The sequence below is a fragment of the Orbicella franksi genome, chromosome 11, assembly GCF_964199315.1.
Source record: "Orbicella franksi chromosome 11, jaOrbFran1.1, whole genome shotgun sequence".
Taxonomy (NCBI): domain Eukaryota; kingdom Metazoa; phylum Cnidaria; class Anthozoa; order Scleractinia; family Merulinidae; genus Orbicella; species Orbicella franksi.
The window spans coordinates 3287515-3310674 of NC_138155.1; the positions used below are offsets into that span (position 1 = coordinate 3287515).

At 38.0% G+C, this 23160-nt stretch overlaps 2 protein-coding genes across 2 annotated transcripts; both read right to left on the reverse strand.

The window, feature by feature from the left end:
* Positions 1–3757: 3757 nt before the first annotated feature.
* On the reverse strand, positions 3758–7295 carry LOC145503426 (paired mesoderm homeobox protein 2-like). The gene is made up of 3 exons (XM_081482891.1): positions 7286–7295; positions 6343–6494; positions 3758–5796 (listed from the first exon to the last, which is right to left on the reverse strand). The coding sequence occupies exons 1-3, from the start codon at positions 7293–7295 to the stop codon at positions 5314–5316; spliced, it is 645 nt and encodes a 214-aa protein (XP_081339017.1). The 3' UTR covers positions 3758–5313.
* A 4378-nt stretch (positions 7296–11673) lies between these two features.
* LOC145502596 (store-operated calcium entry regulator STIMATE-like) lies at positions 11674–22913 on the reverse strand. The gene is made up of 6 exons (XM_081481918.1): positions 21846–22913; positions 19237–19285; positions 18393–18488; positions 17136–17257; positions 15823–16022; positions 11674–15250 (listed from the first exon to the last, which is right to left on the reverse strand). The coding sequence occupies exons 1-6, from the start codon at positions 22003–22005 to the stop codon at positions 15038–15040; spliced, it is 840 nt and encodes a 279-aa protein (XP_081338044.1). The 5' UTR covers positions 22006–22913; the 3' UTR covers positions 11674–15037.
* Between the last annotated feature and the right edge of the window lie 247 nt (positions 22914–23160).

The window sequence follows — 23160 nt, forward strand, 5'->3', positions numbered from 1 at the left end:
TTCTCATGAACTTCTCGTCAACAAAAGTTGAATAAACTGTGAACGAGAGGCCGTTGCTCGGTCTCTCTTTTATTACTGCTGTGACTAGTTAAAAACGCTAAAATTTCTTTCACTACTTATGTTTTGCGTAGTTTGAGATTATTCAAACTCAAAACTCACGAAAAAACAATATAAACGGGAAACCTCACCGAAAAGTTACAAAAACGAAATCAAACTTTTCGATGTCATGACTGGATATTAGGAGCTAGAAGTTATTTTCGCGTTGGTCCAGTCGGCTTAGGGTTTAAAAAACATTGAGCTTTATTAAGCAGACAACGTTTCTCTTAGAAATTACCAGGCGAATGATTGTTTTTGTTTTTTTTTTTTTCAATGTTGTCTATTCGCTGATCGGATTACGATCATTCCTGGGTCTCTTTGAAAGCTAAGAATTTACCACCGCTGGCTCATCTCATTGATTGCATTTGTCATGTGCCGCATACGCACATGATATACGTATTATGCCTGCAAGACTGTGTTTCAACTTGAGTGAAAAACAAACTAAGTCATATTCACAACAAAACGTTTGCGAACTTACACAATGATGCAACTGAAGATTTAAAGTGCCTCTATGATCAAATTCTCGATACCCATTTTGTTTTTTACATTTTCGTACACAATAGTTCTTTCCTAGATTTCTTGCCAAATTTCAATCTATTACAAACATATATTAGAAGTCATGTTTTTTTGGACCTTTTCCGAGAATTTGCGGCCGCCAATAATTTTAATTTTCCTTGTTCTAAGTTTTGGTTGAAAATTGGAGAAAATGATTTCATTTTCTCAAGAATATCACGCGGGTTGAAATTGTAATAACAATTAGCTCAGCAATTCGCATAAAGAATAACAAGTCCGTCGATAAAACCAGGAACATGGGACATTCCGGAACATCCCGGAACATCGAATAATTATCATAATTACGGGAAAAATGTGTAAAATAAAATTTTAAAAAATTAAATAAAACAAAAATAAACTGATATCAGCTCGGAAAATAGAAAAAAACAAAAACATAAAAAAGGAAAAAGAAAGAAAAATGAAAGTGACTGCAATGAGTGAAGGCTCCTCTTCTTTCCCGCCAATTGCGTCACGTCGCTTTTCAGCACTCTGTTTTTCAACACAAACATGGACGATTCTGGAGATGAATGCCACGTAATTCATTGCGTCTCCTGAGGTGTTTGTATGAGCATCATACAGTTGCTTGTTAAGTCAGTATTCATAGTTTTGTCCCTATTTCATCCTCACGTTGCTATTTATCATCCCCAGTTTTCGCGCCGCTCCGCTAGGAACGCCTGGCACTATGACCCACTAAGTGCAGACTCGGCCTTTCCGGAAGCCCGAGTAACAAGCAAGTTATTATTAATAAACTAGTGGTAATCAAAGATTTATAGAGCAGCGCGTTCACGCGCGGTTTTCGCATGTCTGGTTTACTTTGGTGGTGTTCGAATGGCTCGATAGAAAACTAAGTTTGATCGAATGTCAGATAACGATCCGCACGTGAAGTTGAACTAGCGATGAATAGATTATAACCTGCGCTAAAAGTATTTTTAATTAATTAAGTATTAACTTGTACCGGACAAACATTTTCCAGGAGATGCATCTGAACTGTTGACGACACTTAGAATTCAATTTCAGATCGCCAACACTTGTAACAAATATTTCTAGAGACAATAAAGTTTTGACCAGCGACCCCGCCAAATGTTTTTAAATTTTGTGTTCGTATTTGTTTACACTGTCATTAGAGGTCGAGCAGTCCGAACTAGTTTAGACAAAAAACTCGATACCGAAGAGTTTCTATTTCTATCTCATGGAGAAACTATTTCTTCATGAGAAATCGTGTATACGCATATCTTTGTATTGACGTAATGAATTGAATAAAGAAATCACACTCGTGTACGCATACTTTTAGGTCTAATTAAGGGCCCATTAACCGATTCATGCGCGCGCTCGCGCGCGTTGCTAAGGAGGTGAAATTTCACTTCCGGTCACTTGCGTCAGCCTGAGCACGGAAAATAAAAACAACTCAAAAACTTGCAAATTCGCTTACATTTTAGATGTTTTTCTTGGTGTTTCGCAAAATGCAAAGTAAAAAAAATACAAGCAAAGACAAAATAGGAGAAAGACAGAAAAACAAGAGCAATAGAAAGAGAAAAACTAACTCCGTGTGGCTTTGTTTTATCTTGCCGAAGTGCGCTGGTAATGTAAATTGCGCACGCGCTGATAGGGTAACTGCCAATATATATCGGGCGCACTTCCGGTTTCTTTAAATGCTAAAGGCAACGCGGTTTTTCATTAAATCCAGCCTTTTTCGACGAATTTCGATTAAAGCCAACGTTGGCAACAGAGCTATGCATTTCTTTTTCGAAATCATGCTTTTTTCAGAAAATTACGAATTTTTCAATATTTTGAAATGCTTTCAAAATCTGACCTTTTAGAAATGAAACAAAATCGATGCATGGCGTAATGAGGATTTAAATTAAAATATTAAATCAATGAAAAAAATCTCGAGAAAGTAATTTGCCTAGGAGCCTTTGCATTTTTTCTGTATTAGTCACATAACCATGGGCGTGACCTGATGACGTCATCACCAGTGTTGCTGATCATGAAAAAGTTAAAACACATGAAATAACTCTGAGGTAACTGAAAATGACGAGGTTATATGAGAATGAATTTTCCCTAGCAACGGCTCGAAAAGATCGGTTAATGGGCCCTTAAAGAGTTCGAACGCCACCACCTTAGCTTTCTGTGAAGAACGAAATCTGGGAATAAAAGAGAGTCACGTGACTAAACTGACGGTGAACGACTGGAAGGAATGGATTACTCTTCTTAGTTGTTAGCCTTCACTCGTTGCAGTCACTTTCATTTTTCTTTCTTTTTTCCTTTTTTTATGTTTTTGTTTTTTTCTGTTTTCCGAGCTGATACCAGTTTATTTTTGCTTGATGTTCCGGGATGTTCCGGAATGTTCCATGTTCCGGCTTTTATCGACGGCCAAACTTTGGCTCATATATTCGTGCAATTTTCTTTATTAATTGTTATTATAATTTCAACCCGTGCGGTATTTTTGAGAAAGTGACATCATTTTCCCAAATTCTCAAAAATTAATGGTGGCCGTAAATTCTCGGAAATAAAGGTCCAAAAACCGCGAGTGCTAATGTTCGCAATAGATTGAAATTTGGCAAGATATCTAGGAAAGACCTATTGAGTACGAAAATGCAAACAAATGGCTATCGAGAATTCCATCAAAGTGGCACTTTAAAGGGCCCCTCAACACTATGCCGGAGGAATTTGAAAACGCAGCTTTATTTCTGCGGTTAGGCTTACAAAAATCCGCACTAATGCGGACCGAAAACGAAGCTTTCTAATTCGAAAACGCTCTTCAAAATGGAGGAGTTTGAAAACGCCGGCTTTGCGTTTTAGTGTGGACGCCGGAAAATATTTTGAAAACGGAATTTTTTGAAAGCGACGATGTTACGCCATAATAATTTGATTTCCCTGCCCGAGTTTTTCTCAAACACATCCACAATGACCGTTAATTATTGCATTTTCAAATATCTCCGGCGTAGTGTTGACGAAGCCGTATATGAGCTCGAGATTGTCATCGCGTGATAGTTGACGAGGGCGCAGCGCTAGTCAACTATCAGGCACAGAAATAGAGAGCCAATAATCCAAATTCACTTCTAATTGGTATCTGGGATTAACAAGAAATAATCACACCTTTGTTGTGGATAGATCCATGACTGTAAAAGTATTAGACGAACAACGGGAAGAGTAACACTATTACTACTTTGTTCTTTGCACCATATATGGTAATGGTACTTGTTAGGAATCCTGGGGGTACTCCCAGAAACATTTGGCGCGGGGGGAGGGGGGGAGGGACGTGCGGCCCGCTCCCCAAATCCCCTACCCTATTTATGACCAAAATCTGCGATTTTCCCTACCCTATTTATAACCAGACCAAAAATTCGATACCCAAATTATGACCGTTGCGGCTGATACAGTTGCCCTAAACATAATTTTTGAGGGGCTTTTGTTTATGGTCTTATCGATAATGGTGAAAAAGTAGCTTCGTCTGAACAACATGCCCAATTCAAGACTAGAGTACAAAAACCATACCCTATTTAAGACCAAAATGGCCATAATCGATACCCTGTTTAACATATTTATAACCAAAACGGCTGAAAAGCCGTACCCTTAATTTGGGGCCGCACATACCTATATAGCCCACATAAGGGAGTATTCTCCCGGAGTAGAAATCCCACGGGGATTTCTACAGTTACGTCACTTTTCTGTACAAAGGCATGGCTGAACCTTAAGCACATCTCTTTCGAGGTAGATCGATCTAAACGGCCGGGGGATCAAAGTGATAAATTATGAAATTATGGACGTGAGTAAGGCAGCGTTGGATTCTTCCGCTGGCAATGAACCTGGAGTATGTAACAGTTGCTGAAGTATAGCTACAATGTAGCTTAGTCGTGCTGCAACCTACCTTTTAACGCGGGGGTAAACATGAATGAAGTGAAATTTTAGGAAGTTTAAAGAGGGATTAAAAGGGGAAAAAAGATTACGGTTTACGTCTACCAATTTTTAACTTCAAATTCTAATTTTAAAACAACACCAAATCTTCCAAACTTCCTATCGCCATAAATTTTAGTAAACCTTTGAGGAAAAACTATTTATCTCCAAATATACCTAAAAATCACCAAAAAATTTACAAAACAGTCCAAAACATAGAAATGTGGGATGAGCAGAGAGATTCTTGACTGCTTGAAACGTGAACGAGATATTTGCATTAAAACCATAATACCCAGCCAAAATACGGCCTTCATGTAGACCCCGCCTTAATTAGTACGCAGTCAAAGGTAGTCCCCTCTGCTGTATCACGCTCCAGTCAAAGTAAAGCAGAAACCGAAGCAAAAAGCTGCTGAATATTTAGAGTACCCATGACTTTATTTTTTTCTAATTACTACACGCATAGTTTACGTATGAGAACAACTTCGCAACTTTTGTACTTAGTACCTTCCGATAAACTTACTGGTTTTTCGCAGCAGAACTTTTTTGGAAAACGTAAGTTTACAAACCCGATTGTAATCAAATGTCCAAGCTCGCTTAATAAGTTATTTTCTGTCCAATAAAACAAGTACACATTTAAAACTGCTTTAAGACTAAAAACCTGTACATCTGACTAAAAATTAAAACGTGTTTGAGCGTTTTCGAATTCTCACAACTATAAGTCTATCTTAAAAATTCATTTTATACACGATTTCCGTGCTATGTAGTAGTGTTCTAATTTTCCCGCTGAAAACCACTGGCCAAAGTTACAGCGGCTAAATAATCGTCCACAGTGTGGCGACTCTCTCCACTGTCTGAGTTACAGGAGGCTTGATACTGAGTCGGAAGGCTGATGACAGGCGAGGTACGGGGACTGAATGGAGGGCTGGTTGAAGCAGATACACTCGGACGGACCATAACACTAACCGTCTGTGAAGCAGAAGACGCGAAATTGGAATTCCTGTTGAAAACTGTCCGTTGAAACGTACCACTGGGTGGAAACATAGAAGTGCTTGTAGGAAACGGAGGGTAGACTGGGCTCCACGGTCTGAAATACGTTTGGCTCAGTGGCGGGAAAATGGCAGAAGACGGCTGGAACATGGCCGGTGAGATGACGTCACTGCAGTCTGACAGCGTCTTTGAAGCAGGGAGGACTGGAGCGGGTTTGTTCTTGATCTCATGTTTGCGCCATCTTGCGCGACGGTTTTGAAACCAGACCTGTAAATAAAAGTCAAAGAAGCTAGCATGAGTAAAATGAGTGCGTACTGCATTACAATACAATATCAACACAATGCCAAGCAGATAAATGACGTGAGACAGAAAAAATCTTCAACGCGGCTTGGATGAAGAACCAAATTCTCAGCACATAGATAAACATATATGCATAGAGGTCAATAGGGAGAATTTGTATAATTAACAATTCGAAAGAAATTAAGACTACCTTCGCTCCTAGGAAGCTGGATATAATAAAACGGCTCTATGGTGAAAAAAAGTTTAAATAAAGGCTAATAAAGCTTTTTACCGATACGCGACGCGTCAAAAGATATGTGCGCTGAGGTTCGAAAGAAACAAAACTGTGCCGGAAAGAAACTATGAAAGATCGACTTGCAGTGCGCGTGTATAAGCTCCCCAGACTCGAAATGTTTGCGCGACAACAACTTCAAATTCAAGCGGAGTCAATCAATTTCTTCCTCTCTTTCTTGCAGAAAATGATGATCGATGATGAATTTCATATTGCCTATACGAATCAATCAACCATCTTACCTGAATTCTGTCCTCCCCAATGTTGAGTTCTTTCGCAAGATCCTCGCGTATCTGAATGCCCGGGAATTTTTCGCTTTCAAATGAGTCCTCCAACCGATTGAGTTGTTCGTCTGTAAATGCTGTTCGACGACGCCTTTGTCGCGATCTGTCACCTGTAAGAAAAAATAGCGGTTGTTAAGTTCTATCCTAGGCTACATGTTGATAAATACCCACAGCAGACAAAGCTAGCAGTCTTCTGAATTTCTAAATGATCTCCATGAGTTCGCGAAGGGCATAAACAGACGGATGGATGTATATGACAAACAATTTGACATGGAGAACAGAAAAGTTCCCAACACTTTACACCTTCTCGTTTTCATACATTCTTCCCTTCATTAAAAGATTTCTCCCTAAACTGATCCCGCTCTAGCGATAAAAATACTTTTACAGACTTCAGTTCGATCTCTTATAATTCTGTTAACAATTCTAAGTTAGTTACTTACATTCGTTTTCCAAAGCCGATCTTTTCGAGCTTTTCCTTGAACTCATACTAGTTTTGATAAAATTTCACTTTCAGAGAGGACGCTAGCAGCAAGAGATGTCCTCGACAACACGACTGAGAGTTAAATGAACAGCTGCGAGTTTCATTCGTTTATAAAGCGTATGACGTGCCCCGTTTAATTGTGGGCGGACAAACGAAGTTAAACACAATAAACTTGTTACTGACTTGATTAGTGAATTATTTCTCACCTCTATTGTTACTCACTTGTGAGTTTTATCCATTGTTAGTATTTTTTGTGAGCCAACTTGCCTCTATTTTTATTCTAAACTAAAGTGATTGTTTTTCATTGTTTTCGTCAAATTTACAAACTTAGCATTATCCCAAAGCAAAATCTTATACTAGGTGAGAATTTTTTTTTAGAAAGCCACACCATGTTGTCCATAAGCATATCACGGTTACTACCTATGTCCATATTTGAGCTAATACGTAGAAATCAACCAATGCAAGTCACATAGAAATTAAATAACATTACGCTCGATGCTAGTAAGAGCGAGTTTCCTGTTATCAAAGAAGCGAACTGGAATAATTTCCTACATGTTTTCAGAAAAGTAACTTAATTTTTGTGCGGACACGCGAAATTAAAAAAGAAAGCGCCTGATCGCGGGTTAGCAGAAATATGACGGTGTGCATGTCAAAGTGACCCATGACATAATGGACTCCACAGCGAACTCAACTCAAAGTATAAAAAGAAATCTATGCTTCGAAAGAGAAGTAGTGACAGGAATTTCTCTTTCGCCGGCCACACACTTTATCGTTTTTCTCAAACATTTTGTGCTAAATTCTGACGATAAACTCAACATTTTGCAAGTCGGTATAATTAGCGTTAAGCACTCGTGTAAAACCGTCACACCGTACTTTGCTCAGAGCGAGTATCAGACTACTTTTAATTTGTTAAGGTGCCGACATCTCTATCCTGCAGCGCGTTGAGGAACACAAAGGACCGTCTTCAATCGGGAATCACATTAAAGAGCAACTTAGAACAGTCCCAAGTGACATATATCGTGATTCTAAGGTCTTGAGAAAGTGCCAAAGTACGTTGGACAGCCAAGGAGCTTAAGCCAACTTTGAGCAAACAATCAGATTCAATCCGTGCAAAGTTGTTTAAAAAGTTTTTTTTTTTTATAGTATTTTATTATTTTAACACCGACATTTTAGCACTTGTATTTACATATTTTATCGTTGGACATTCTCGCGCCCTAATTTTGTACTTATCATATATATATTTCATTCGCTTTTTTCTACAACTTGAAAATGATCTCAGAGAAATCGAAATATCGTTTTTTATCGCTAGTTTTTATTCTGAAATGTGTTTTAAAAAACTACTTATAAGACACGGAATGAATTGAAAAAGGCTTTCGTCTTATAACATCGAAACAACGCCGGTAGTGTTTTGAAGCCTGGCTGAAATTTGCGTTAAGTTGCAGTTCGTCAGTTCATTGAAGTTCTTTTATTATCAACCATTCTCGCGTCCTTTTCATTGTGGGCGGCACTGAACTTTCAAACAAACAAACAAACAAACAAACAAAAAAACAGACAAACACAATTAACTTGTTACTAATGACTCGATCAGTGACTAATTTCTCACCTCTATTGTTACGCATCCTGCGAGCTTATCTTTTGTTCTGCACTAATTTGCACCTTACCTGTCTTACCTGAGTTAATAACTGTTTTCTGTCGTTTTTTCTCTTAACCGTTTCAAACCCAGCAATTTTGATAAAATGATATGAATGCATGTAGGTATAGCATTGGTTTGGAAACCGGCATTGAAATATACTCCACAGTCGCTCATGATCTATTCTGTAATCAAATACAGAGAACATTTTCCGTGCTTCATTCTAACTTTGAAAACACGAGTGGAAGGTTGGGAAAACGAGAAGTGATTTAGGATTGACGAGCCGCAAGCGAGTGTTTTAATTTCATAGCTTCCGTCGGCTTCACTGGTTCTCTGTTTCTATCAATACAATGTAGTAAATAGGTGCGGTTTGCGAACGAAGCGAGCAAGAAGAAATATTCTCGATCCCCACCCCCACCCAGTAAAGTCTTCCGTTTTGCGCTGGCGTCCAGTTCTCTCGCGATCCTATCCGCGCGTTCAACGATCGAATGAAATACAAGAAAATAGAGGGCTGTGAACAGTCTAACCTTAGGGTGGTCAGCCTCAAAAGGTCCACTGCGGGAGCTTTCGCCGTACCTTTTAGTAAAGAGCCGGAAAAATATGACAGGAGATAATGTGTTGTTTTAGAATTGGTATCTCTTAGTAGTGAAAAAAATTCCAAGTTACGCCCACAAAACAGGATCTATGTTTCATTCAGCGCGCGATTTCTTATGTCATGTGTTCCAAACGAATCAATTCTAAGAACTTTCATAAAGTCACGACTTTAATTTGTACGTTGATATCACGTACGCCTGGTATTTCACCCGGCTTCGCCCTTGCGGCTCTTTCATATTCTAAAAAACCATTAACGACCATTAACACAGTCAATAATTCTTTGATAACACAATTTAATTTACATTCGGCAGGCAGACCAATGTCTCAAAGTTGAGCTCACAATTAGCAGCTTGAATATATAATTAGCTGGGATATTTATCAAATGAACAGCCTTCCAGAAAAGAGTATTCTTTCATCTTTGTTGTGACACGCTGTATCTGCTGTTCAGTCCACACTACCGTGTGCCTGGTGACCAAAGGAGTATGGAACAAAACCTGGCTACATTTTTCAACGGACTCCTCAGAGCACGTGACACCTAGATGGTCACACAATCTTCGCAGCGTCTCCTTGGGCCGTAAAACTGTTTCGTGTCCTGGAATATCGATGACGTCATTTCCATACTGTTCCCTGAATGTGAGGTCAAAATAAAACCACCCATTAGCTAATGCTTGCAGAAAGTGACTTAACCTTGCCTCCGTAGCTCCGTTTTCATTCGGTTGCCCCAGTTCCTGTCTGATCAGCCACTGGTGATCAGTTGTTCCGAGAGGCGATGGCAGGCACGATGTTAAGGTTTGATGGAAAGCGTCATGATTAAGACCCAGCTGTCGACTTCAAAATGCAGTTGTTTTGTGGAAAGGCTGTGAATCTCGAAAAATAATCTGTACTTTTGCATATAATTCTGCTTAAGTCCTAATTCTTGGTATTTTTCCAATTTTCCAAAACACTGTACTCGTGTGACATAACAATTTCCGGGTGTGCATCCAAAATTGCGCTCACTAAGCTGCTTCTACTACGAGGATATCCAGTGAACAGTACAAATGTCTCCACTCCATCGTACAATTTGAAAAGCTTCTCTACAGGAGTAAGGAAAGGCGTTTCCTCTGAAAAAAAAGTAATAATACAAGAAGCTAGACTACGAGAAGTTCTCTCTTTCGCTTAGTCCGTCGTGCGTGACACAAAGAAAACCGCGAGAAAAACATGACTACGCGAACTCCCGGGGGTGAGAAGCATGCGTCTCGCCCCCAGGATTTCACGCGGCCATTTTTCCTCGGGGTTATTGACGGTCTCGCTCGACGGGTTAAGCGAAAGAGGGATTGCTCGTAATCTAACAAGAAGCAGGTGTATGTTGTTTTAGCATCATCATCATCATCATCATCATTTTATTTAGTAATGCAGGTTACAAAGACTGGCAGCCAGTGAGGCTGATGTGGACCTACAATTAACTAATAAAATGTGAAATAATAAAATAATTTATAAAATTACTCTACGTTATTTAATTAATAAATATACAACTGACCATAATCAAATTAAAAATAAATTCGGTATCAAATCAATAAAATGAAATCCATAGACTAATAAAAATTTCAAGCTGATCTAGAAAATTAGGTACAAAATAATGATAATTAAAAATATACAAAATCTCGGTCTTTCAAAGCTATCATGGGTGCTTCGAATGAGAAGCTATTTATGTTTTGTGAGAGTCTACGTAAAATACTTTTTTTAAAAAAGATGGTTTCATGTCTGTTTGAAAGGGTGCAAAATGACTTTGATTCTTATCGTGAACTAAATAAACTGTGAACTGATTTGGAACTTGAAACACGAGAAGTCAAGAGAAGCTCTCCTGGGGGAATACTAGACGGGATAACCGGCATTCTCGTCCCCAGAGGCCGCGCTTCTTTTGGTCAGCACTAAGAATCACTGCGCCATCCCCATTCCTTTATTGCATAATCGCCACTGGCATGTTAAATACATCAGTTACATACATTTTCCAGGAACAGTTTATCGAGCATATTTTACCACCTTTTAATGAGTTAACTTAATGCTGGGGGTAACCCTGCGATGGACTAGCATCCCATCCAGGGGGGAGTAGAAATACTCCTAGTCGCTTCATGCTACAGAAACCGGGATAAGCTCCGGCCTGATGGGCCACTTGGCTCGCATGCAGACCTAATGAGTTAATGTATAAGTAGCTATCCGCGGGCCAGTCCAACTGTAAAATGAACATTTATTAAGAAATAAAAAATGATTGATTGATTGAAATGTCAATTCTCAAGAGCTTAAAAGGAGCAATGCAATGTTGCAATAATGTGTCAAGTCAGTTCTTGTACACTTAGATCGAACGAAATCTGAAAATAATGGCGAAGATATTTGTTTACAAATATTGTTTTTGTTATTTCCATCAGCCAATAGTTCTCTGGTTGGCATATTAATAACAATAGGTGACGTCACTGAAACCTGTGCTATAGTTGACAGAGGTGATAAAACACCAAAAAGAAACAGGGCAGGGCGGGGGGCTGGTGGGGGTCAAGACATTGGAAGAACAAGTTCGGTTTGGCTAAACGGAGGTAATAATTGAGACTAACTTTAAAACACTTTTTTATTTCAAACTTCTTTGATAACTAACATATCAGGAAACAGTGGATTGAATTAAAACTTCATAAACTTCACTAATCAACAAGTTTCAGTTGGGAAATATTCCCGCAGGATTCTCACAAAGCCCACAAAACGTTTCTTTGCAACTGTATTCATGGCCTAGGTATGTTACACCATGTTACAACACATCCTTACTAGTAAACAAAATACACTTGTGGGAGCTATGGAATCTTCTATCCAATCAGAAAAGAGCACCAGCACTATACACAAGTTAGTCACCAAACCATACATGAATACATGTTTACACATGCTACGTTACCTTATAAAGTAGTGTGCTCCCTGACCGCCAAACGCGGGCTCACTTAGTTCGCGGAGGAGCGATTTTGACTGTTGTTTAAAGGAGCCACGTCACAGTTTGCTCATCTTGAAAAGTTAAGCCTAAATTTTTCAAGTTCGTCGTTTGTAATCCGTGTTAATCTTCTCCATCGTCAATCATCCTTGTTCCTTTATGGTTTATTATTATCTCTTTGGTGTTTTTCTATCTTAGTAAACTACTATTTTCAGGTTTCTTTTCAGTTAACGGCAACAGATTCCACTTCACTGCGTTCGAACAATAGCTACAGAGCGAGGTTGGGGTGGACATTTTCAGACATTTGCTGTATTTTTGTCCACCCTGACCTCGACTCGGCGCCATTGTTTGTTGGAATGCAGGAAAGGTCTACTTTGTACGTCACCGAGTTCCTTTAACGACAAGCTCCTTTGTTTCGCGGTGAACTTAAACGAGTTTGCGTTCAACTTCAACTTCGACTTCACTTTATTTTGCACTTACATTTTGAAATTACAATGTTAGTATAAAAAAGTGCGTTCGGAATGCACATTCTCTTTTCTGATTGGATAATAAGAACAGGAGACACTTCGGGTAGAATTCCAAGGAGCCGCTTCGTATTCTAACTGTATACGAGCGAGTAATCTGACCAATATACCTGAAAAACTATTTCTACATATAATTCTTTTTCAACAGTGTTTTTCTATATCCTCATAAACTTATAAACTCTAAACCAGCTAAAATTTCGAGAGCCGATAATGAAAACATGTCGCATTCTTAACAGAAAATACAAAATTAGAACTAAAATAAATACTTTTTGTTGACTCAGCGTCTTAATGATTTCGGATGCAATGTTTATTGTTGACTTCGACTTCACTAGGAAAACTTTGAAACTGAAATTCTTCATAATATGTTCATTTAAATTCTACGTTCTTGTATTAGGTTCTCAGATATTTTCAAAATGGTATTCTGAGGTATTTCAAAAACTTTGTTACAAATTGTAACATCTAAGTATAGCTATGATCTACTGTAAGTGACAAAACGTAAGAAAAGAAATAAACTTGGATCGCGGCGTTACTGTAACACAATCAGTGCCTTTGTCACGTTATCACGCCATGAATTTCACATTGGTTTTCTAAAGCTAGCCAATGAGAATTCAAGTTAGTACGCGAGGAACAGGTACCAAAATAGCTAAAAGTCGATAAAATAACTGACGTGTGCAGTTTTGGCTTTATTATCAGCCAATAATGTGGATATTCAACAGAAAAATGCAATAATTTTACTTGTGATGCAAATTTCACTGTTTAAAAAGAGAATTCACCTTTATTAAATAAAATAATTGCCAATCATAAAAAAGAACATTCCTTGTGTCAACAGATGGTATATTTTCACATCAGCCTTTTTTCGCGCGTTGGTCTGCCAATCCATCCCATAATACTGTTTTACTTAAGCTCGCTTTGGTGCAATTTATACAACTGTGATGAAAAGAGGCTAGCTGTCTCATTTAGTGCTCTTACGTAGCAGACACGATAATAAAAAAAAAATTATAAAGGGTAACATGCATTTATATCCAGAGCATTAATCTTTACGGTACTCAAAATATCAATTCTCTTTACCGAATAGCATACAAATCCTTTAGCGTTAGTTCTGAGAATTCTGTGTTACTGAAAAAAGAAATCATAACTATAGAGAACATTTTTGAGGGGAACACGCACACAAAGTCTTAGAGAGGGGGTGAATAGGGCTATGCAAATCCGCCAATCCGTGCCTTTTTTCCGCCAAATCCGTCGATCCGCCAATATTTTTGTTGAAATCCGAAACCACAATCATATCCGGAAACAGAAGTATAAAAGTTCAAAAGTAAACTGGTAAATGTGAATGCCTTTGTTAATTTCGCACAAATAGTAAAGAAAGCAGCATACTTGATGGCTATAATATTGTACAATTCCAAAAACAGTCTCACGCCTGAGTTTAAATAAACTTCGTTCGGAAAAAAAAGTAATTTGGATGAACTCATTAACATACCGCCAAGGCTGAAGAAAGATCTATGATCAAGATTTCGCTTAGGACCCAAGATCCGAACATCAAGACAGGCATAATCCGGAATCCGCGCCATAAATTTACAGCTAATCCACGATCCACTGTGTTTTCAAAATCCGCGAATCCGCTCGATTTACCGCAAAAATCCACAATCCGTGTGCTTTTTAAGGCCAAATCCTTCGATCCGAAAACCTATTCACCCCTTTCCTTAGAACAAAGTGGTTGAAGCAGCTGATTTTTTTTTTGACAAGTGTTTTACTTGCAGGTACTCAGGGGTTTCATTAAGGACAGGGCACCAGGCAAATTGACCATCTGTGGGGAGTATTTTGGCCACCTGGTTTGACCATCTAGAGAAAGTTTTTCTTATAAAGATAGCTCAGTTCAAACCGTGTTGCCCGCCCGTGAAAACCAGTTGTCTCCAGCTAAAAACGTTAAACAAAACCCCCGAGGTACCTATAATTAAACTGTTTGGTTGTGCAAAACAAAACAACATAACGGCATACGTGTATCTTGCAGTCTAGAATTATATTCTGTGTAATGCAGCCGAAAAACTGACAAGATGTCAGCAATGTCAGCATTTCCTGGCCAAAAAGAACTGAATTCTTTCATTTATTACTACATGTACACGGGTGTACCATGACTAACAAAGTGGAGCTATTAAACTCAGTATACGTACTTCCTTTTTTGTGTGTGTGTCCCCAATTAGCAGCAATGCTAAATACCCCAGACACGTTAATAAAGGTGGTTGTTGTTGTTGTTGTTGTTGTTGTACAGTGTTAGTGTGCATTATAATCTAATGATCCACACTTATGATTTGACCAATGCTACCAAGCTACTGCATTTCTTAAAGGTGCAGTGGAAGCTCTCTGGTTCACACGACTTCTCTTGGACTGATGCAAACATACCAACCAATTCAGATATTGTCAAGAAATGCCGGCATAGTGGTAAACCAGTTACCTTCAACTACATCTCTATAGCAGTTTGCCTGATATCATCTTCTTACAGTATCCCTGTGATAAATGTTATCATCCGGAATCATTACACTTTCTCCTTCGACCATGCTGTCCAAAAGAACAGCTTCTTCATCAGATCCATTCACCACTGAGCGCCTCTCATACTTGACTTTGCTCCTTGTGTCATCTTTTTGTAGTAATTTTTTCTTCTTTCGCATGAGGAAATTGTCTACGACCCAGAACATTATGGCCTAAAAAAATAAAAAATTACAAGCTGATTGAGAAGTCAGGGATTTCATTAAGGACCCGGCACCAGGCAAATTGACCGGATGTGAGGATGATTTTGCCCGCCTGGTTTGACCATCTAAAGAAAAGTTGCCTGCTTAGAAACCAGTTGCCCTCCTGCTAAAAATGTTACTCAAACCCTTTGAATCTAAATGTGAAGTACAATTGCAAAGGGGGAAAGGTGAACTAGCATAAAAACAGAATTTAAATGTAGAATTTAAGACTATGGAGGAACATGTAATCTCAAAATGACAAAGTGTAGACTCAAAAATGTTTTTCTTGAATTGAAAGGTGTGAGTTTGCATATCCACGACAACATAACTACCATTTATTTTTTAATCCTGCAGTATCAATAGGACTTGCCAACAAAATTCTAGACAAAAACTGTTGAAAAATCAAGGACTGTTTGAGAAAACCTAAACTTTTCACTTCAAGAAAAAAAGCAATTTTTCAAGGACTTTTCAAGGCTAGTGCAAACCATGCTAAACTATTACCAAAGTGAGCAACATGTAATTAATTAATCAAAGATTCTACTTACATTAAACACAAAAGGAATAATTAACATTGAAATAGCCAGTTCCACTCTAGGATAGTGCTTGACTGGCAGCAGAATGAGCTTGCGCACATCCTTCCAGAAGTTGAGCTGTACTAACAGTGTGATAGTGGCTTTTTCAATGATGACGGCCCAGAGGTACAAAAAACACTGCCCTGCCCAAGCTTTGCACTGTGGAGGGTTTCCTGATAAAACAATAAAACAAGAGTATTACTCAGAATGCGTGCTTCTAGAAAATCATGGCACCATTGTATACGCGAATCTTTGCTGACGTCATTGTTTACATTTTTCCTCATTAACATACGACTTGACTCACAGAATCCATGGCCTTATATATAAACTAAATGCAAAAGTTGATAAAGCTGATTAAGTTGAGCAATTTGTGCAATTTTCAGCTCTTTACAAGCAAAATTGAAGGAAATATCAGTCATCAAAAACTGCCAAATTGCTGGTGGCAAAAACGTTAATGAGCCATACATTTCTCTGTAAAATTTCGAGTCTTTAGAAGAGAATTTCTCCGAAACCATTCTGTTTATTGGGCTCATATATTCAGAGGTAACTGAAAGTGTTATGCCCTTCCAATATTCAGAGTTTTTCTTTCATTAGCATCATTAGATAGTGATAAGCAAATGTTAATGAGGCAAAAAGTGTAAACAAAGATTTGCCTATTGTTCCAAAAAATATCCATAGCCCTCCTATGGTTTTTATAGTTCCAGCACCCCCATTCTGCCCCCTGGAAATTCCAAGTAAGCTCCACACTTACCATTAACGTTCCTTGGAGTGGGTAAGGATATTTTCTGCACAATTTCCTTGTCACAGAAGGTCAAAGAAAATTCCTTGGGGATGGAGATATGGGGTGGGGGCATTTCAAATACAAAATTTCAAAGGAAAGCATGACAGGGGTGGGAGGATTCAAAGCAAAAACAGACCTGTGGTCAGGGAGGATATTTTCTGGAACAATCCTGACAATAGTAATTTTTAAAATAATTTTTAAAATTACTAATGGGATGGCAAAATTAGTTCAAACAATCAGCCATATACAGTATGGTTCCACTACAAGGGACTCTATCTCTTTTTTGATATTAATACCAATGTCCTTTATAAAGATGAGAAAAAAATTAAATAAAGGCAAAAAAAATTACAATGTCTAGAAACAATTAATATCACGACACCATGGATAATTTGCATAAATTTAAAAAAACTCAGGCTTGGGAACACTCAATCACTTCATAGCTACACAACCCAGCTCTTTGCTTATCATTTATTTAGTCATAAAGTTGTCTTTATGTTCAGCTTACCATACTCGCCAAATCTCAGAGTATCCCAGTCATAAATCCTGACCACAACTTGCATAAATTGAAGACAGAGGTAGATGACAACAAGGCCAAGGGTAGAGTCCAGCAAGAAATTTATCAGGTACCTAAAAAGACGACCAAATGTTACATTGTATAATTTTACTGTTTGTGCAAAGGCAAAGGTGCGGTGGTCTTATGGTTAGCATGTTGGACTACAGATCATCGAGCAGTCCAGGGGCCCCTTTCTTGAAGATCCCGAAAAGCTGTGGCAAAATCTCAAACCTTTTGACTACAGAGCTGTTTTATTCATATATTCCTAATATGAAAAGAGGTTCTCTTCATACAAGAAGTTTCAGGTGTCTGTCTTAAATACCGATTAACTAAAAATGGCTTTTTGGGCCCAAAAAGATTCTGGGGCTTTTGAGAAATGGGCCCCAGGTGTGAAACCTGGTTGGGGTCTCTGCATTTTGTACTTGGATAAGGCACTTTAAACTCTCACAGCACCTCTCTTCACCCAGGTGTATACAAGGGTACCAACAAGTTTTATCCTGAGGAGGGCCCTATAATGGAATAGCATCCCACTCAGGGGGAGTAGAAACACTCCAGCCCTAGTCACTTAGTGCTGTAGAAACCGGGATAAACCATAACTGTATGGGCTGCTTGGCCCAACTATAAACCCCTCTAGACCATGCTGAATTATGTGCGCCAACTTTTCAAAATCAGGGTAATTTTGCATATTTATTTATTTATTTATTTTATTTATTAAGCTTCGGCCTACTATTACACATAAAGAAAAAGAAAAAGAAGAGGAAGCAAAAAAAAAAAAAAAAAACAGACAGCAAAACAAAACAAAATGGCCAGGGGAGCCGCTACAGCTTAGCCAATTACAGCGGCCCCCTTATGCTTTATCGCTGAAACGAAGTTGGTGACCACCAATTTTTTTTTGCATTTCTGACACAAGTACTGGTAACTCATTATCTGACTGCAGTAAAAAATTGAAAAAAATCTATCAGCTGGAAAATTTTCGTGCAAACGCCCTTAAAAGGAGAAGTATACTGTATCATCTGCATCTGCATTGTGTGTGTATTGTCTAGAAATTTACATTTAGTTACATGTCTGTCTCCTACATCAACAGAAACTAACCACAAGATAATGAGACTGGAATTGAATTTCACTTCAAATCTTAAATGTCTGTCAGAGGGAAATAATCCAAGTGCACAAAGAGAGATCCATTTACTAATGACAGCATCCTTCACTTACCAAGTACAGGGATCCCCTCTGAAAAGACCGGCTAAAAAGATGTTTGCAAAATGTACCAACATTGCACCAACTGCTTGCTTGGAAGTGTCGAAGAACCTGTAAAATAGAAGTACATACATTGTAAATCACTTTATTTGGAATGAGTGTTTAAGTGTTTATAACAATGCTGTTGGACTCATTAGAGACACTGAAAAAAGCAAGCAGATATTGCAAATCGAAACAAAAGGAAAGAATCTCAAAGACATTTGAGCTTCTCTGACAGAGTAACTCAGAACTATCTCATGTCTCATACTCTCCTTTTTGAAAGGATTAACAAAATTAATTATTCTCGGAGTTTATTGTGCACTTTGGTAAAACTAATCTTGATAAAAATAACCTGTTGTGACTGATGAAGAGATAAAGTATACCTGGATGTACCGTCATGCTACACTTAACAAAACGTTTTGCAAATGTACATGTATGCTGAGTGCAAGACACCAGAGAACTTGCATTCAATTCATACAAATTTTGTAAAATACATACATGTACAACTGTTGCAAAGACATCCATAAAATCAATGCAAAAAATGTCACCTACAACAAGTGAAATAAAGAGACCAACTGCACCCACTCTTGCTATTTTGCCACATTATATACATGTAGCTTTCTTTTAACATCAACTTACAATGCCTACATGTACAATATCACAATGAATTCAAAACGAGGTGGATATTACACCTAAAAATACAGAACATTTCCTAGTCTAGGGACTAGATTGCCCAAAATCAAAAATCAAACCCTCAACAATCATTTCATGTGAAGTTTTAACATGTACAGGTAGTTTAATATCACTATAAAATACTCACCATATTAGAACAGGTCTTCTCTCAGAGAGAGGTTCTCTAAGTCTTTTCACTAAAAACAAGGGACAATATCAGATTATCACTTAACAATATCAATATGTTCTCTAAGAGTTTTTTTTAATTATTATTATTATTTCGTAATCTGATCTGTTGCTTTTCTTTTCTGAATTTCAAAGGCTTCTGTCCACCTGTCCACCTAAAAAATAACAATGTCTACCACCCATCGCAACACTGGAAGCAGTATTTTAAATATCAATATTTAAGAAATACATGTAGAAAATATGTACCGTGTTTCTATCGGGTTATAGAAACATGAGTGGAAGTTTGGGAGAACGAGAAATGCTGTGGGAAGCTTTTTTGAGTTCTCCCAAACTTTCATGAGTGTTTCTATAACTTGACAGAAACACAGAGAACATGTTTTCTGCTTCTTTTAGAAAACACCACGACGAAAAACAGAAAAAACAGCTTGTTTACTTTGATCATCAAAATGTTAATTCTCTTTGCTCACGCCATCATTACGTCAACAGCTAGTGCTAGTTCTGTGTTTCCATCGAGTTATAGAAACACGATTTTTAACCAATCAGCGCATGTATTTTTTCAGGACTGTTTTCTAAAATCACTTAAAAATATTGGCCTTCCTGTATGCTCAATTTCCTGGGGGGTCTCCCATAAATGGTCTGGGATGCAGGTCAGTAAGTTTAAATTAAACCTCTAAAGGAGACTAATCTGGGTACAACTCAAGCTTTATTTGATCCCTAAAAGATGACACTTTAAAACAGACACACAAATAAGACTACAATGATTTTAATGATAGCAAACATGTTGCAATTGAATACTCTCTCCTAGTAATCAGATTTTAAAAGTACACATACATGTACAAGTAAGTATGATTTCATCCTGAACACGCTGAATGAGACTAATATCTGTGATTTACACCCCTAAGCAAGAGGATGAGCAGCCCCAAACCTTCATTGTAGGAGTCCCCCTGGGCTAAATTGACCTCCTCAAGGATCATGTAAAAAAAAAATTCTCTGCGATGCCCACTTAAAATAGCCCAACTCCAGGATATTGCCAGTTTTGTCTCAGCTACCTCTTCTCAATCAAAATAAAGCTGAGCAAAGAATACATGTACTGCATATCCACCAACTTAAAACTGGCTTAACTAAGACCACAAGAACTTTCAGGTACATTTTAGCTGGAACAAATGCACAAAATTTTAGACATTTTCCTTCAAATCAAGTTAACTTTACAAATTAACCAGGATAAAGTATGTGTAGCAAAATTTTCAAACATTGCAGAAGAGTAAGCATACATTATCTGGATTTCCCGCGAAAAAAGTATTCTTTTAAAATGTTGCTTCTTGGCAAATGATTTTAAGAAGTCTTGATATCCTGGTTACTTGAAATTAACTGTTCGAATCACAAACTTATCAGAAATATTCTGTTTCTCATTATCTCAAATTTGAAAACTTCTCTTGGAGTCTCATTGGCCTAGCACGCACTGGCTAATGGAAAATAGAGACAATATTCCTACTTTATTGTGAAGCCCAGATATCAAAATTTGCTGCTGAGACTAAGCTTAAATTCAAAGATATAAAAATTATTGCAGCAAACAAAACAGCTAATTCTGATGAACTGAGTGCAGCAACTTCTATGGTTTCATATCACTACCACAAAGTGACAATATTTTTATTGGTTTCACAAAAAATATTAATATCTTATTTTTAATCAAAATTCAAATTGGCTTTTTTACCATCAACGTCAAACAATTTACCATCACGTTTTTTGGCTTTACATTTCTTATTAAGTCTATTTTAGACTAAATGAAAAATACACTTTTGTAGGAGTAGAATATTATTGCAATAACATTTATTCGTCTTAAATATCTCCCCTGATTGTGAAAGAATTGTTTGAAAAAATTGATTGAACAGCGGGGAAATTAAATATCACGGTACTGACAAATAGTAACATGACTAGATAAACATTCTGAGCTCAGCTGTGAATTTAAAGATTGAGAAATCAGGCAACCGTCGCTAACAACCTACGTAAGTTACCTAATCATCTCATTAATTTCCATGGCAAGACGCATCCGCATGCTATAAGAACTTTAGTTTAAGTGATAAAACTATGTTGTTGTATCTATCCTTCGCTCCCAACTTACATTTAACTCTAAAAAAAAGCGACAGATGAAACTCCGAAACACAAAGCTATAACCCAAATCTGAATGTTTTCCGAAGAACAGGTGTCCAGTTTGGAAGAGTACAGCAGTGTTCTATTTTTGGAATTTTCATAGGATCATGAAGATAGCAAACTACAAAATTCATAACCTTCTCGAGCGTTAAATTTTGCATTTGATACACCGAAAATACGAAACAGCGAAAATAATACACCAGTACTACGACAACAAAACCTTAGGCTACTCTAAGCACAAAGTAAAGGCTCGCATAAAAAAGTGTGATGTGTTCCTGTCAAACTACCGCTGAAACCAAACATGGCGAAAGTACATGTAGCTAGGTCGCGGTAGTTAAATTTAAAGATTATGTACTGATAAATTCGGAACCGAAAACGATGTTATTAGTTCTTCTAATATGTCGATTAGCAAATTTTACTCACAAATAAGAGTGCTGAACGCCACTGCAGCCAGAATTCCTTGTATAAGGAGGCCAAAATTGTCATTCAACCGACAATTTCGTTCGTCGTTGGTCATCTTAGTTGAGTGTTCATCGTACAGCGAAGAAGATACTGGAGAAGCAGACGAAACAGATTGATTCATTGGTTAGGTTCGACCCTCTCCCCTAACCACAGAGGCAGCTGATGGTAGTTTTTCGTTTAAAATGATCGAATATCTACCACGAACAAGTAAAGATTCCTTCTACAAACAAGTCCCCCGATAATTGAAATCAGATAGCTGGGTAGCCGCTCCCATATGATGCTCTTTCCCGGAAAGGAGCGCGTACGGAGTTCAGAAAATGTCCCCAGGGCATTTGTCCCTTTGTCAAAGACATCGGAAGATAAAGAAAATTAATTAAAGGGAACAGACCTGCTTGAGGCACGTTTCTCATAGCGCAGCTTATTTCATTCGGATCCACGTGAACGCAAATCTGACTGTTACTGGATTTTGGCCTCATTAAAGGTTTGTCTCAGAGGGTCCTCAGAGGGCTTTTTTCATACTTTGTCAACCTCGACTCGCCCCACGGAATTCAGAGTTTACAGTTCAACTTTATTTTAACTCATTATCTCCAAGGTACAACAAGACAACGAAACTGCCGATCAATTATGTTATCTACTCGGCAACTATCCTGACTATTCGGTAACCACAGTGTATGAAAATATCTTTTAATAGCAAAAACTGAATACATTACGGCAATTCGACGGCGTAATTCGATATTGGTTATAGTTTCCTGAAGGATTATATCGACTCGTGAAACTCATGAATCTGGAATCTGATATCAACAGAGAAAGAAAAAGTGACGTAAGGCGAAATAATCCGAGGAGAATCTGGGGAGAGGATAAGAAGAGGAGAGCCTAGGAAAGAACGCATCGAAGACGCTATCTATTAGTTCTGTTAGCTGATGCTTGGATCTATTACCGTCTCTGATTGGTAATTCCAGATATTAATTAAGAAAACTACCCCGTGTTTCAACCCTAGTTCCTAATTAGAAAGCTTGTTGTTTGGGAATATCTGCGGTTATGCTCTTGAGTCGCTAAACCCTATTGTATCTCATAGCCCTAAAATTAGCTTATAATTATTCTTTGTTACCAGGAGCCACCTTAACGCAACACGTGACCTATTGCTTATGCAATCTGTACCTAAGCGTCATGCTTTGTTATAAACAATTCGCGTTGCGTGATATGGAAAATTGACTATTATCAGACTCTTGTCACAGCCTCTCTTCGTGTTTCGACCAAAACTATTTGCTAGGTAAAT